Source organism: Hylobates moloch, unplaced genomic scaffold (genome assembly GCF_009828535.3).
Source record: "Hylobates moloch isolate HMO894 unplaced genomic scaffold, HMol_V3 SCAFFOLD_21, whole genome shotgun sequence".
Taxonomy (NCBI): Eukaryota; Metazoa; Chordata; class Mammalia; order Primates; family Hylobatidae; genus Hylobates; species Hylobates moloch.
The window spans coordinates 23,573,459-23,586,277 of record NW_026652296.1 but is presented as its reverse complement, the minus strand read 5'-3'; the positions used below and the strand labels follow the sequence as shown (position 1 = coordinate 23,586,277).

The window sequence follows — 12,819 nt, the reverse complement described above, 5'->3', positions numbered from 1 at the left end:
CTAAAAAATGCTTTGGCCAAGTCACTGAATTTGTGTGATCCCAATCATTTGTGATAAGGTCATAATACTTACATTTAAGGTATGCACAATGTCTGCTATGTGGCTGTGAATGAATGATTCTGCGGTTTCATCATAAGGTAAAGCTTGGCTGAGAGAAGACAGATTTCCTAGGAATTTCAGCTTTTCAAGTTCACCCTGAATTTGTGGGAAAATGATAAAAATACAATTATATGTCATAATCTTATTTGAATAACTGTGGAGAGTTTTTGAAAAGTTTCTTGGAATGCTTTAAATATCTGACATCTCTTTCAACCCAATATCAGTCTTTTATTACAAGGATGAGTAAATTATGGAAGATTTCAGTGAAATTCCTTGTCCACTGGCCCTGCCTTGCTTTGAGACCTCGGCTCTCCTCTCAGCTCCATGTTCCATCCTGGCTTTCCCCACTCTTAGTCTTTGCTTTTCTACCTGCCTGTCCTGTGTAGTGTTGCCTGATTAAGCTTCCTAGGCTGGGCGTGGTGGCTCATGCCTGTAATCCCAACACTTTGGGAGGCTGAGGTGGACAGATCAACTGAGGTCAGGAGTTCCAGACCAGCATGGTCAACACGGTGAAACCCTGTCTCTACTAAAAATACAAAAAAGTAGACAGGTGTGGTGGTGCGTGCCTGTGCCTGTAGTCCCAGCTACTTGGGAGGCTGAGGCACGAGAATCACTTGAACCCGGGAAGCAGAGGTTGCAGTGAGCGAGATGGCGCCACCGCACTTCAGCCTGGGTGACAGAGTGAGACTCCATCTCAAAAAAAAAAAAAAAAAACTCCCTAAAGGTGACCTCTCTGATTGTTACTTCTAGTTCTTTCAATGTCATTAAAAATTCATTATTTTGCCTTTAAAATTTCCTATTAAAATCCAAGTTCTGATTGGAAGAATAAAATCTCTCAGTACTAACATTCTCTTTTTCTATTTTATTATTATTATTATTATTATTTTTTTTTGACATGGAGTCTCGCTCTGTCACCCAGGCTGGAGTGCAGTGGCGTGATCTCAGCTCACTGCAACCTCAACCTCCTGGGCTCAAGCAATCCTCCCTCCTCAGCCTCCCAACTAACTGGGACCACAGGCACGCACCACCACGTCCAGCTAATTATTTGTATTATATTGTCCAGGCTGGTCTCAAACTCCTGAGCTCAAGTGATCCGTCTGCCTTGGCCTCCCAAAGTGCTGGGATTACAGGCGTGAGCCACTGCACCCAGCCTCTTTTTCTAATTATATATATATATGTGTGTGTATATATATATACACATATATGTGTGTGTATATATATATACACATATATATGTGTGTGTATATATATATACACATATATATGTGTGTGTATATATATATAAATATAAAACACCTATTTATCATAGAACCTTTTTTTTTTTTAAGACAGGGTCTCGCTCTGTCATCCAGGCTGGAGTGCAGTGGCATGATCACCGCTCACTGCAGTCTACATCTCCTGGGCTCACGGGATCCTTGTATTTCAGCCTCCTGAGTAGTTGGGACTATAGGTGTGCTTGAACCTGGGAGATGGAGGTTGCAATGAGCCAAAATCGCGCCACTGCACTATAGCTTGGGTGACAGAGCAAGACTCTGTCTCAAAAAAGAAAAAAAAAATCTCTGTATATCTTAAGACTTGGAGAATGTGTTTGCTCCTGAAGCAAGGTCCAGTGTCCTTTCTTCTTTTTCTTTTGAGACAGAGTCTCACCCTGTTGCCCAGGCTGGAGTGCAATGGCATGATCTTGGCTCACTGCAACCTCCACCTCCCAGGTTCAAGCTATTCTCCTGTCCCAGCCTCCCAAGTAGCCGGGATTACAGGCACCTGCCACCATGCTCAGCTAATTTTTTGTATCTTTAGTAGAGACGGGGGTTTCACCATGTTAGCCAGGCTGGTGTTGAACTCCTGACCTCGTGATCTGCCCACCTTGGCCTACCAAAGTGCTGGGATTACAGGCGTGAGCCACTGCGCCTGGCTGGTCCAGTGTCCTTTCTAAGTGTATCTACAAACCACATGAATAAATTGCTATCATGGCACTTGCGATACTCTGACATAATGACCTTCTTATTCTATTTCCCTGACTGACTGTGGAATCAGCTCAAGGCAGGGAATGGGCTTTTTTGTTTCAATTCACGGCAGCAATCCCAGCCCTTCATTAACTACAAAGAAATCGAAAGAAAACCATGCTGATATGAAGTATAAGGATTAGCTGAAGTCAAAAGTGAAGGCCAACATGCTGGCTTTAAATGTTTTATTTTTATTTTTCATTGGTATTCTACATAAAGAAAATGTACAGCTTGGTGGATTTTCACAAACCAAAAAACACCCTGTAGCCAGCAACAGATTATTACCAGCATTCCTGAAGTTTCTCTCATCCTCCTTCCAGTAGAGGCTCTGTGTGGTTTTGTGTGTATGTGTATGTGTGTGTGTGTTTTGGTAAATTGACAAATTATGGTTGTATATATTTATGTGGTACAAAGTGATAACATGATTTTTAAAAATGTGTCATACAGTAAAACTGATTTTGGCAGGGAGCATGTAGTTCCATGTGTTATAACACACACATACACATGTGTAACCATCACCACAATCAGGATACGAACAGTTCCACCATCCCCCAAATTTCCCTCCTGCTTTCCCTTTTTAGTCACACCCTCTCCCCAACCTAATTCCTAGGAATCACTAATCTGTTCTCCATCACCATGGTTTTGTCTTTTCAAAAATGTCACACAACTGGAATCATACAGTCTGTAACTTTTCTGATTGGTTTCTTTCACTCAACACAATGCCTCTGCGATTCATCTTTGCTGTTGTATCAATAGTTCCCTCCTTTAATTGCTGAAGAGTATTATATTTTTTGAGACAGGGTCTCGGTCTGTTTGTGGCCCAGTTTGTTTATCTGTGAATAGTCTTTAATCTTGCTACTCCAACTTCTTCCCTGCGTCTAGCATAGTGCGTTATAAATGGTAGCTGTTCATTCATTACTTGTTGATTGGGTGAATGGGATTTAAAAGCCATAGAGGACTGGGCACAGTGGCTCATGCCTGTAATCCCAGCACTTTGGGAGGCCAAGGCATGTGGATTGCTTGAGGTCAAGAGTTCAAGTCCTGCTTGGTCAGCATGGTGAAACCCATCTCTACTAAAAATACAAAAATTAGCTGGGCAATGGTGGCATGTGCCTGTAATCCCAGCTACTCAGGAGGCTGAGGCAGGAGAATCACTTGAACCTGGGAGGCAGAGGTTGCAGTGAGCTGAGATCGTGCCACTGCACTCCAGCCCGGGTGACAGAGTGAGACACTGTCTCAGAAAACAAAACCAAAAAAAAAAAGTCTAAAAAAAAAAAACCAAAATGTCAGCAGTAGTTATTTGAGATTGGAATTACAGAAGATTAGCTTTTAATTTTTATTATGGTTTTGTTTTTACATTAATTTCATAATTATATATGTAGGTATAATTTATAAATATAGTAAATATATGTATTATACATATAAAATAAACATGTTTAATAACCTATAATATAAAATTATTTGCATAATCAAGAAATAATATGTTTAAAATATTTGTTAAAATGGAGGAATAAGTTGGATAACTCATAAAAATTGCTTGTGCATACCTTTAGCTCACCATTGAAAACCTTCTGGATGGACTGGATCAGTTTCTCAACAATGGCCTCACTGGGCGGGTCCTGTTGGGTCAGGTGTCTGGGGCTATGTGACAGGGGCTCACAATGGAGTCCAGGGATGTCAGGGATGTCCAAGTCTAACATTGAAAGAAAGACACTGGATAATGCCTCCATACTGTGTAAAGTGATAAGGTTTAGTGGGGAGTACCTCTGGCTCTCACCTTTACTACTTGCTCTATGACCTTAACCAAGTCCCATCCTGTCTCCTAGACTCACTTTTCTCAATTAGAAATTCAGTGTTCTCTAAGGGCCTCCTAAGCTACAGAAAACCTTTGGGACTGAGCTGTAGCAGAATGGTTAAGACTATGGACTTCAAATCTCGGTTTGAGACTAGTTTGAATCTTGGCTCTACCACTTACTACTTGTATGACCTTTATCGAGTTAGTTTGCCTCCTGAAACCTAAGTTTCCTTATCTGTAAAACAGGGTTATTGTAAGAATTAAATGAGGTAATATATGCAAAGAACTGATCCCAGAAGTATTTCCCCCTTAACACATCTTTCATCTGAAGATTTTTACCATTCTTTTTTTTTTTTTTTTTTTTGAGACAGAGTCTCACTCTATCACTCAGACTGGAGTACAGTGCCGTGATCTTGGCTCACTGCAACCTCTGCCTCCTGGGTTCAAGCGATTATTGTGCCTCAGATTCCCACGTAGCTGGGATTACAGGCACACGCCACCACCCCCGGGTAATTTTCGTATTTTTAGTAGAGACGGGGTTTCGCTATGTTGGCCAGGCAAGGTCTCGAACTCCTGACCTCAGGTAATCCACCTGCCTCAGCCTCCCAAAGTGCTGGGATTACAGATGTGAGCCACCACATCTGGCCACCACTCTACTTTTGTATTCTTTTCGATTTCTTGAATGCCTCTTCTGTAAACTACCCACTTCCTGCCATATTCCTATCATCCACTAACTGCAATAATTGAAGCCATGTTCTCATTCTGATCTGTGCACAGGCTGTTCCTCCTGCCTGCATTTTTCTCCTTCTTCCCCCCCATCTTCCCTTACCTATCTTTGCCTTGCTGACTCCTACTCATCCTTCAAATCTCAGCTCCAGGATGCCTTTTGTGTACGCCCTTTTTGCCTATTTTGGCTAAGTATCCCCTAGTCACTAATAAACCGCTCTGTATCTACTCTGCCTCTCCTACCCGCATCACACTGATTGCACTGAGTTCCATTTGCCTGTTCATCCGTAGGTATACTGTGTCTGTTCTGTTTGATGCCGTATCTCCAGCTGCTAGATTAAGCTTAGAGCACAGGAGGGCTTCATTAAGTATTTGCTGAATGAATGTATGAATGAATGAAGGTAGCTTCAAACACACCAAGATCTTTCCTGTGTCATGCACATGCTGTCCCCATCTATCTGTAGTACTCTCTATATTCACATGAGTTACTCTCATATCTTTCAAGCCTCCTTTAGGTTTAAATAGCACTCACGGTCTCATACAGGTGTTCTCCGACAACCAGAGTTTCAAGTAGGTTCCTATCGCCCTTATTTTTGGTCTCAGCCTGTTCTTCCATATTGGTTACTACAAGTTGTAGTTACTTCAGTCACTGTCTGTTTACTCTTTTTGGTCTCCTTTCTGCACGATAATGTAAGTTCTATGAGGGCAGTGACCATGTTGGTCATGTCTACTGTTGTATTCCCAGCTCCTGGTACTCAATAAATGTTTTGTAGAATGAAAGTTATTCTGAGGCCCAATCCAGATCCTACCTTCTGCATGAAGTCCTCCCACTCCAAGGCATCCCACACTGCCCTTTCCCTCCTCAGAATCCCTCAAGCACTCAGACTCTTCTGCAGAACTGTCTCAGGACCAACCTTAGTTTCCTGGACATCACGAACCATGTATCTCATCTTATTTTGCCAACTGTATTTCAAGGTCTCAAAGTCAGGACCAAATTCATCATCAAAGTCTAGTCAAGGGCTGTTCACCCAGCAAGTACTCAATCAATACCTCTTGGCCTGAGTTGAAAATAGATTCTCTTTTCCCCTCCCCTCCCCTCCCCTTTCTGGTCCTTTCTCCTTTTTACCTGTCAGTTCAATGCTACTTGAGCCTTTTCTAATAGTCTCTAAGTTGCTCAGCTCCAAATCCACACTTTCTGAATCACTGTCATAGGCACAGGGGATCACTACTTTTTCCTGACTACAGATCCTAGGGATAAAGAAGAGATGTGAAAAATTAGTTTTCCAGGACTGCTTCTGTCTCGTCATTTATTTGAAAGCCTAAATGTCACTTTCTGAGAGAGGCATTTATTCATCACCAATCTAGATTAAGTAGCTCCCACCATCCTGGCCCCACAGTTACCTTCTTATTTTTTCATAGTATTTAACCACCACCTACAATTACCTTGCTCATTTGGGTTTATTTGTTTGACTATCTCCTATCAGACTATCAACTCCATTAAAGAGAAACCTTGTCTACGTGGTCACAGTTGTATCCCCAGTACCTAGCATGTTGTCAGTCTCATTAGGAGTGAATGGATAGGTAAGAAATACTATGCTGCTGTTAAAAACAATGCTGGGTGCAGGTGGCTCACACCTGTAATCTCAGCACTTTGGGAGGCAGAGGCGGGCAGATCACCTGAGATCAGGAGTTCAAGATCAGCCTGGCCAACATGGCAAAACCCGGTCTCTTCTAAAGATACAAAAAATAGCCGGGCATGGTGGCACATGCCTGTAATCCCAGCTACTCAGAAGACTGAGGCAGGAAAATCACTTGAACTGGGAGGTGGAGGTTGTAGTGAGTCGAGATTGCGCCACTGCACTCGCAATCTCGAGCCTGGGTGACATAGTGAGACTCCATCTCAAAAAACAAACAAACACACCAAAAAAACCAGATTGAGGTAGAACACCTCACCAAACTCCCTCTATCCTCCTTACTCTTTCCTACTTTTTCTTTTTACCATAGCACGTAACACCTTCCAATATATCTTTTACTTATTTATCATGTTCATTGTTTGTCATTTATTTCCTCCTGCTAAAATGTAAGCTTCATGAGGGCAAGAATCTTTGGCTGCTTTGTTCATGAATGTATCCCAGGAGTCTAGAACAGTGACATACAGAAGTGCTCAACAATTATTGGTAGAATGAATGATTGAGCAGGTCTCTATTTACTGAATGTTTAGCATAGATTCATGAATGAAAAAGCAAGCTGTCAAACAACGGATATGACACTTTTTATTAAAACAAAACAGTATTTTCACAAAAGTAATAAGTATGTGTGTATACACACAGAAACACACACACACAAATGTTGGCATACATGACAAAAAAACTTATGGAGGCTGGGCATGGTGGCTTACTCTGTAATCTCAGCATTTTGGGAGGCTGAAGTGGGAGGACTGCTTGAGCTCAGGACTTCGAGACTAGCCTGGGCAACACAGTGAGAACTCATTTCTACAAAAAAGTAAAAAATTGGCCAGGTGTGGTGGCTCATGCCTGTAATCCCAGCACTTTGGGAGGCTGAGGCGGGTGGATCATGAGTTCAGGAGATCAAGACCATCCTGGCTAACAGGGTGAAACCCCATCTCTACTAAAAAAAAAATACAAAAAAATTTGCTGGGCGCAGTGGTGGGCGCCTGTAGTCCCAGCTACTCGGGAGGCTGAGGCAGGAGAACGGCGTGAACCCGGGAGGTGGAGCTTGCAGTGAGCCGAGGTTACACCACTGTACTCCAGCCCGGGCGACAGAGCGAGACTCCGTCTCAAAAAAAAAAAAAAAAAAAAAAGTAAAAAATTAGCTAGGTGCGGTGGCATGTGCCTGTAGTCCTAGCTACTCAGGAGGCTGAGGCAAGAGGATCCCCTGAGCCCAGGAGTTTAAGACTGCAGTGAGCTATGATAGCACCACTGCACTCCAGCTTGACTGAAAGAACCTGTCTCTAGAAGAAAAACAAAAAAACACAACTTACGGAATTCATTTTTTAAAGTTATTTATTTATTATTATTAATTTTTATTTTTTTGACACATAGTCTCATTTTGTCGCCCAGGCTGGAGTGCAGTGGTGCAATCTCAGCTCACTGCAACCTCTCTGCCTCCTGGGTTCAAGTGATTCTCATGCCTCAGCCTTTTGAGTAGCTGGGATTACAGGGGCCTGCCACCACGCCCGGCTAATTTTTATATTTTTAGTAGAGACGGGGTTTTGTCATGTTGGCCAGGCTGGTCTCAAACTCCTGACCTCAGGTGATCTGCCCACTTTGGCCTCCCAAAGTGTGGGGATTACAGGCATGAGCCACCGTGCCCAGCCAATAAAACAATTTTGGAAGGAAACCCCAAACCAATAAAGTTTGAACTTTGTCCTGTACGCATATATTTCTTTAATAAAAAATGAGTTCATTAAGAACAAAGAAACCCTCTAGGAGCAGAATGGTTAGGTTGTGTGGTAGATTGTATAACTGACTTAAGATGCTGCTTGGCCACGTGCTGTGTCTCATGCCTGTATTCCCAGTGCCTTTGGGAGGCTAAGGCGAAAGGATTGCCTGAGACCAAGAGTTTGAGACAAGCCTGGGTAACATAGCAAAATCCGATCTCTACAAAAACTTAGCTGGGGGTGGTGGCATGTGCCTGTAGTCCCGGTTACTCAGGAAGCCAAGGCAAGAGGGTCCTAGAGTCCAGGAGTTGAAGGCGGCAGTGAGCTATGATTCCATTACTGTATTCCAGCCTGAGCGACAGATAGAGACCTTGCCTCTTAAAAAACAACAAGAACCAGTGGCTCACACCTGTAATCCCAGCACTTTGGGAGGCTGAGTTGGGTGGATCACTTGAGGTCAGGAGTTTGAGACCAGCCTGGCCAACATGGTGAAAGCCCGTCTCTACTAAAAATATAAAAAATTCAGCCGGGCAGTGTGGCGCGCACCTGTAATCCCAGCTACTTGGGAGGCTGAGACATGAGAATCGCTTGAACCCAGGAGATGGAAGTTGCAGTGAACTGAGATTGTGCCATTGCACTCCAGCCTGGGTAACAGAGGGAGACTTTGTCTCAAAACAAACAAATAACAAAGAAGCTGTCAATCTGTTTCCAAAATGGTTGTACCACTTTACATTTCCATCAGTAGGATATGAGAGATCCTGTTGCTCCACATCCTTGCCAACATTTGCTATTGTTGGTCTTTTTCTTTTTCATTAGTCAGGTGTGGTGGCTCCCATCTGTGGCCCACAGCTAGTCACTAGGACCACAGATGCGAGCCACCAAACCTGGCTAATATAAATTTTTTTTTTGTAGAGGCAGGTCTTGCTGTGTTGCCCAGGTGGGTCTCGAACTCCTGGACTCAAGTGATCCTCCTACCTCAGCCTCCCAAAAGCCCTGGGATTACAGACTGAGCCACCATTCCTGGCTGCATATGCTGAGTCTGTGGTGTAAATACTCCCATCATGGCCAAAATCAAGCTACCAATACTACCTTGGGAAGAGATGTGCAATGGCATACCGTCATATATTTCCACCACACAGTTACAATAGATATATGCAACCACAAAAGCACACAAAACGTAAAATGTAGTGAAATAATTAGGAAATAATGAGTTTTGTTTTCAATATACTTTATTTCATCCTAAGTTGATGTAATTTTCTAAATGGCTGTATTTAACCAATTTGCAAAATTAATGAAAATTTAACAATGGACTCTCTCAAGACAGTATGAGACAGCTCCAGCACACCACTGGTTGGTTGTCTTATTCTTGAGTTGGGAGAATTCTTTATATATTCTACATCAGCACTGCCCAATGGAACTTTCTGTGATAATGAAGATGTCCTATAATTTTGAGTTGTCCAATCTGATATCCACTACCTATCTGTGGCTACTGAGCACTTGAAATGTGGCTAGTACAAATGAGAGACTGAATTTTAAATTTTACTTAATTTTAATCCATTTAAATTCAAATTTAAATATCCACATACGGCTAGTGGCTATCACAATAGACACAGAAAGAACTGACTCTCTCCCATGCAGAATAACATTTGGGACAATAATAACGTTAATAAGAGTTATATTGTGCATACTTTATAGGTTCATAAAACTGTAGTTAAAAGCACAGATTCTGGAGTCAGACCGCCTAGGTTCAAATCTGTTTCCTTCTCTTTAAAATGGGATTAGCCTGTAATCTCAGCACTTTGGGAGGCTAAGGCCGGAGGATCGTTTGAGCCCGGGAGTTCCAGACTAGCCTCGGCAACAAAGCGAGACGCAGTATCTACCAAAAATAATTTTAAAGATTAGCTGGGCGTGGTGGCGCGTGGCAGCGGTCCCAGCTACTCGGGAGGCTGAGGCGGGAGGACTGCTTGAGCCCAGGATGTCGAGGCTGCAGTAAACTGTGATCACACCACTGCACTCCAGCCCGGGCGACAGAGCAAGATCCCGTACCAATAAAAAAAGGAAAGCAAAGAAATAATGCTTGTAGAGCGTTCAGCACAGTGTCGGGTTATACTATAAACATTCAGTAATTGGCGCTAGTTACTAGAGCGGTGTTCCTGGATGAGCCACTTCCATGTTGAGCCTGTAAAACTGGCCTAATACGTTCTCTATGAGTCACTGCATTGCTCTGCAAATCAGATAAAACGTCACTCGTAGGTCAGTTATTAACAACCCCAGTGATAATCTTTGGAAAAAACTGACATAATTTTCTTTTTTTTTTGGCGAGACGGAGATTTACTCTTGTTGCCCAGGCTGGAGTGCAATGGCGCGATCTTGGCTCACCGCATCCTCTGCCTCCCAGGTTCAAGCGATTCTCCTGCCTCAGCCACCCCAGTAGCTGGGATTACAGGCATGTGTCACCACACCCAGCTAATTTTGTATTTTTAGTAGACACGGGGTTTCACCGTGTTGCCCACGCTGATCTCGAACTCCTGACCTCAGGTAATCCGCCCGCCTCGGCCTCCCAAAGTGCTGGGATTACAGGCGTGAGCCACTGCGCCCGGCCAGAAACTGCTACAATTTTCTAAAGAGGAAAAAAAAAAAAAAAAAAAAAAATCCCTTCTAAGCTATCCCCTCCCGACGAGACCCTCCCTGTTCCTTTAAAATGGGCCGGGCAGCAGAAAGACGAGTGAGTGACAGCAGAAAAGCCAATCAGAAGCGGCCGCGTCTCGGGCCCACCCCGAGGCCTGGCCCAACCGCGTCCCGGTAGCTTCCGGAATAGGAGCGTTGCGAGACGGTCGGTTCCAAGTGGGCCTGGGCGTGGGGGGAAGACAGGTTTGTCCTCGGGAACTGCAAGGCCCTGTGCGAAGGACGACTAGGATCCCGGCCGCGGCTGCTTGAGGCGTCGAAGCTCAGCGGCGCTGCGGACACTGACCTGTGCTTAGAACTCATCCTGGCCCGCAGAGTCTGCCGCGAGTTCCTGGCGTCCCCTGTGGCAGGCTCTTGGAGCCACTTTCCCGAGCGGAAGTCAGCCTGCGGCTCGGGCTCCGGCGAGACCTGCTCGGAGGAATGGCGCCGCCGGGTGAGGAGTTGCGCGTGACTTATCGACAGGGCCCCGCGGCCGGCACTCTTTGGGGAGAGGGTTGTAGCCCGCGGGAGGCTACTAGTCGCCGCTCGAGAGCCGGCCAGGCGGGATCCCCTTCCCCTGCGGGACAGGGGCATGGGCACAAACCAGCTCTGACTGGGGCGCTCTCGGGTCGAGGGTCCGAAGGAGGGCTGCGAACTGGTGGGAGTGCCCGCGACCTGGCGGGGTTGGTGCCTGGGGGAGGGGTGCAGCGTGGAGCTACGGGTCGCCCCGAGGCTCAGCCGTGGGGACCGCGGCCGCGCTTAGCCTAGGCCTGGCCTCACTCATTCATTTCACTAGCGCGGGCTCCTGGGCCAGGCGGCCTAAGGTTCTGGTCCCGGCGCTGCCCCTTACTTCGTGTGAGGGTTTGGGCAGATTGTCCTTTGGGCTGTGGTTTCCCCTTCAGTGAAAGGGGCAAAGAAAACCCCTCACTTTTCTCTGGGAGCCTGGAGCATAAGTTCTCAAGTGACACTCTGGGTGCAAACTTGGAGTCGGCCACGTATTCATTGTGTAACCCAAAGCAGGTTACTTAACCCCTCTGCACCTCAGTTTCTCATCTGTAAAATAAGTTAGTCAAGTTAGTCACGTTATCTGCTTCGTTGAGTTGCTCTGTTAAGTGAAATAATTTTCGTGCTAAGTTTAGAACAATGCATGGCCCTAGGTAAGAACTCAATAAAGTTAAGTGCATTGGAAGTTACTGAGTAGACGCTGTGCAGGGTGGAATCTCATTAGCCTCATCGTAACTTTGGAAGCATGTACTCTTGTTATTACCATTTGACAGATGAGAAGTTGGAATCCCACGGAAGGGAACTTACTTGCCCAGGGTGACACATGAATGAGTCAGTGGCTCACCGTTTCATTATTTGAGAAGTTCAGGATAGTAAAGTGGTTAAAAGCAGACTTTGGATTCAAATTGCCTGAAGTTTGATTCTCTGTGATGTGTCCTAGGGCAGGTAACTACTTCTGAGCCTTACTTTCCTGGTCTGTGAAATGCAGAAAATAGCCACCTTACTTAGACGTCGTGAGGATTTAATGATTTGGTGTGTGCAAAGCACAGCATAGCGTGGGCATCCCCAACATATTAAGTGCTCAACTTTTAGTCAGAAAAGTTACTGCTCTCGTTAACATGGAGTGAGAAGATTAGGATTCTGACACAGGTGCTGTTTTAGGGGAATTTACAGTCTGGGTGGGAAAATGCTAGTCACAGCCATTCACTAGATCTTCATATATTGGGTACCTGCCTGTGCACAAGGCATTGGGGGATTCAGCATTAGTATCTTGACTCCTCTTTCTCTTAGGTCTTTCTGTCCATTAGCAGTTTCTGATAGGCTTTAATTTTGAATTCTAGCCAGACTAACTCTCATCACTTCTCACCATGTTCACTGCTGTTGCCCTGGTTTGGGCCACTATCATCTTCTGGCTTGGGTTATGGCGGTAGTCTCCCAACTGGTGTCCCCCGCTCTGTCCTTGCACCTGCATGGTCTGTTCTCCACACAGTATTGTTTATTCTCAACACAGTAATACCATTAGAGTGTAAGTCAAATCACTCCTCTGCTTAGAACTTTCCAGTGGCCTCCAGCCGGGTGCGGTGGCTCACGCCTGTAATCCCAGCACTTTGGGAGGCCGAGGCGGGCGG

At 44.9% G+C, this 12,819-nt stretch overlaps 2 protein-coding genes across 8 annotated transcripts in view; one reads left to right on the top strand and one right to left on the bottom strand.

Moving 5' to 3' along the window:
• Positions 1–11,364, bottom strand: part of MROH8 (maestro heat like repeat family member 8) — a 77,380-nt gene extending 66,016 nt beyond the window's left edge. For all 6 annotated transcript variants that reach the window (XM_032143062.2, XM_058432903.1, XM_058432901.1 and 3 more), the window contains exons 1-4: positions 10,995–11,364; positions 5,750–5,871; positions 3,650–3,795; positions 73–195 (exon numbers count right to left, since the gene is read on the bottom strand). In XM_032143062.2, the coding sequence (XP_031998953.1) occupies positions 73–195; positions 3,650–3,795; positions 5,750–5,871; positions 10,995–11,281 (678 nt within the window). In that variant the 5' untranslated portion in view covers positions 11,282–11,364. The remainder of the gene's footprint in view (positions 1–72; positions 196–3,649; positions 3,796–5,749; positions 5,872–10,994) is intronic.
• The window catches only part of RPN2 (ribophorin II), a 64,548-nt gene continuing 62,737 nt past the window's right edge, over positions 11,009–12,819 (top strand). For both annotated transcript variants that reach the window (XM_032143064.2, XM_032143063.2), the window contains exon 1: positions 11,009–11,141. In XM_032143064.2, coding sequence (XP_031998955.1) covers positions 11,129–11,141 — 13 coding nt within the window. In that variant the 5' untranslated portion in view covers positions 11,009–11,128. The remainder of the gene's footprint in view (positions 11,142–12,819) is intronic.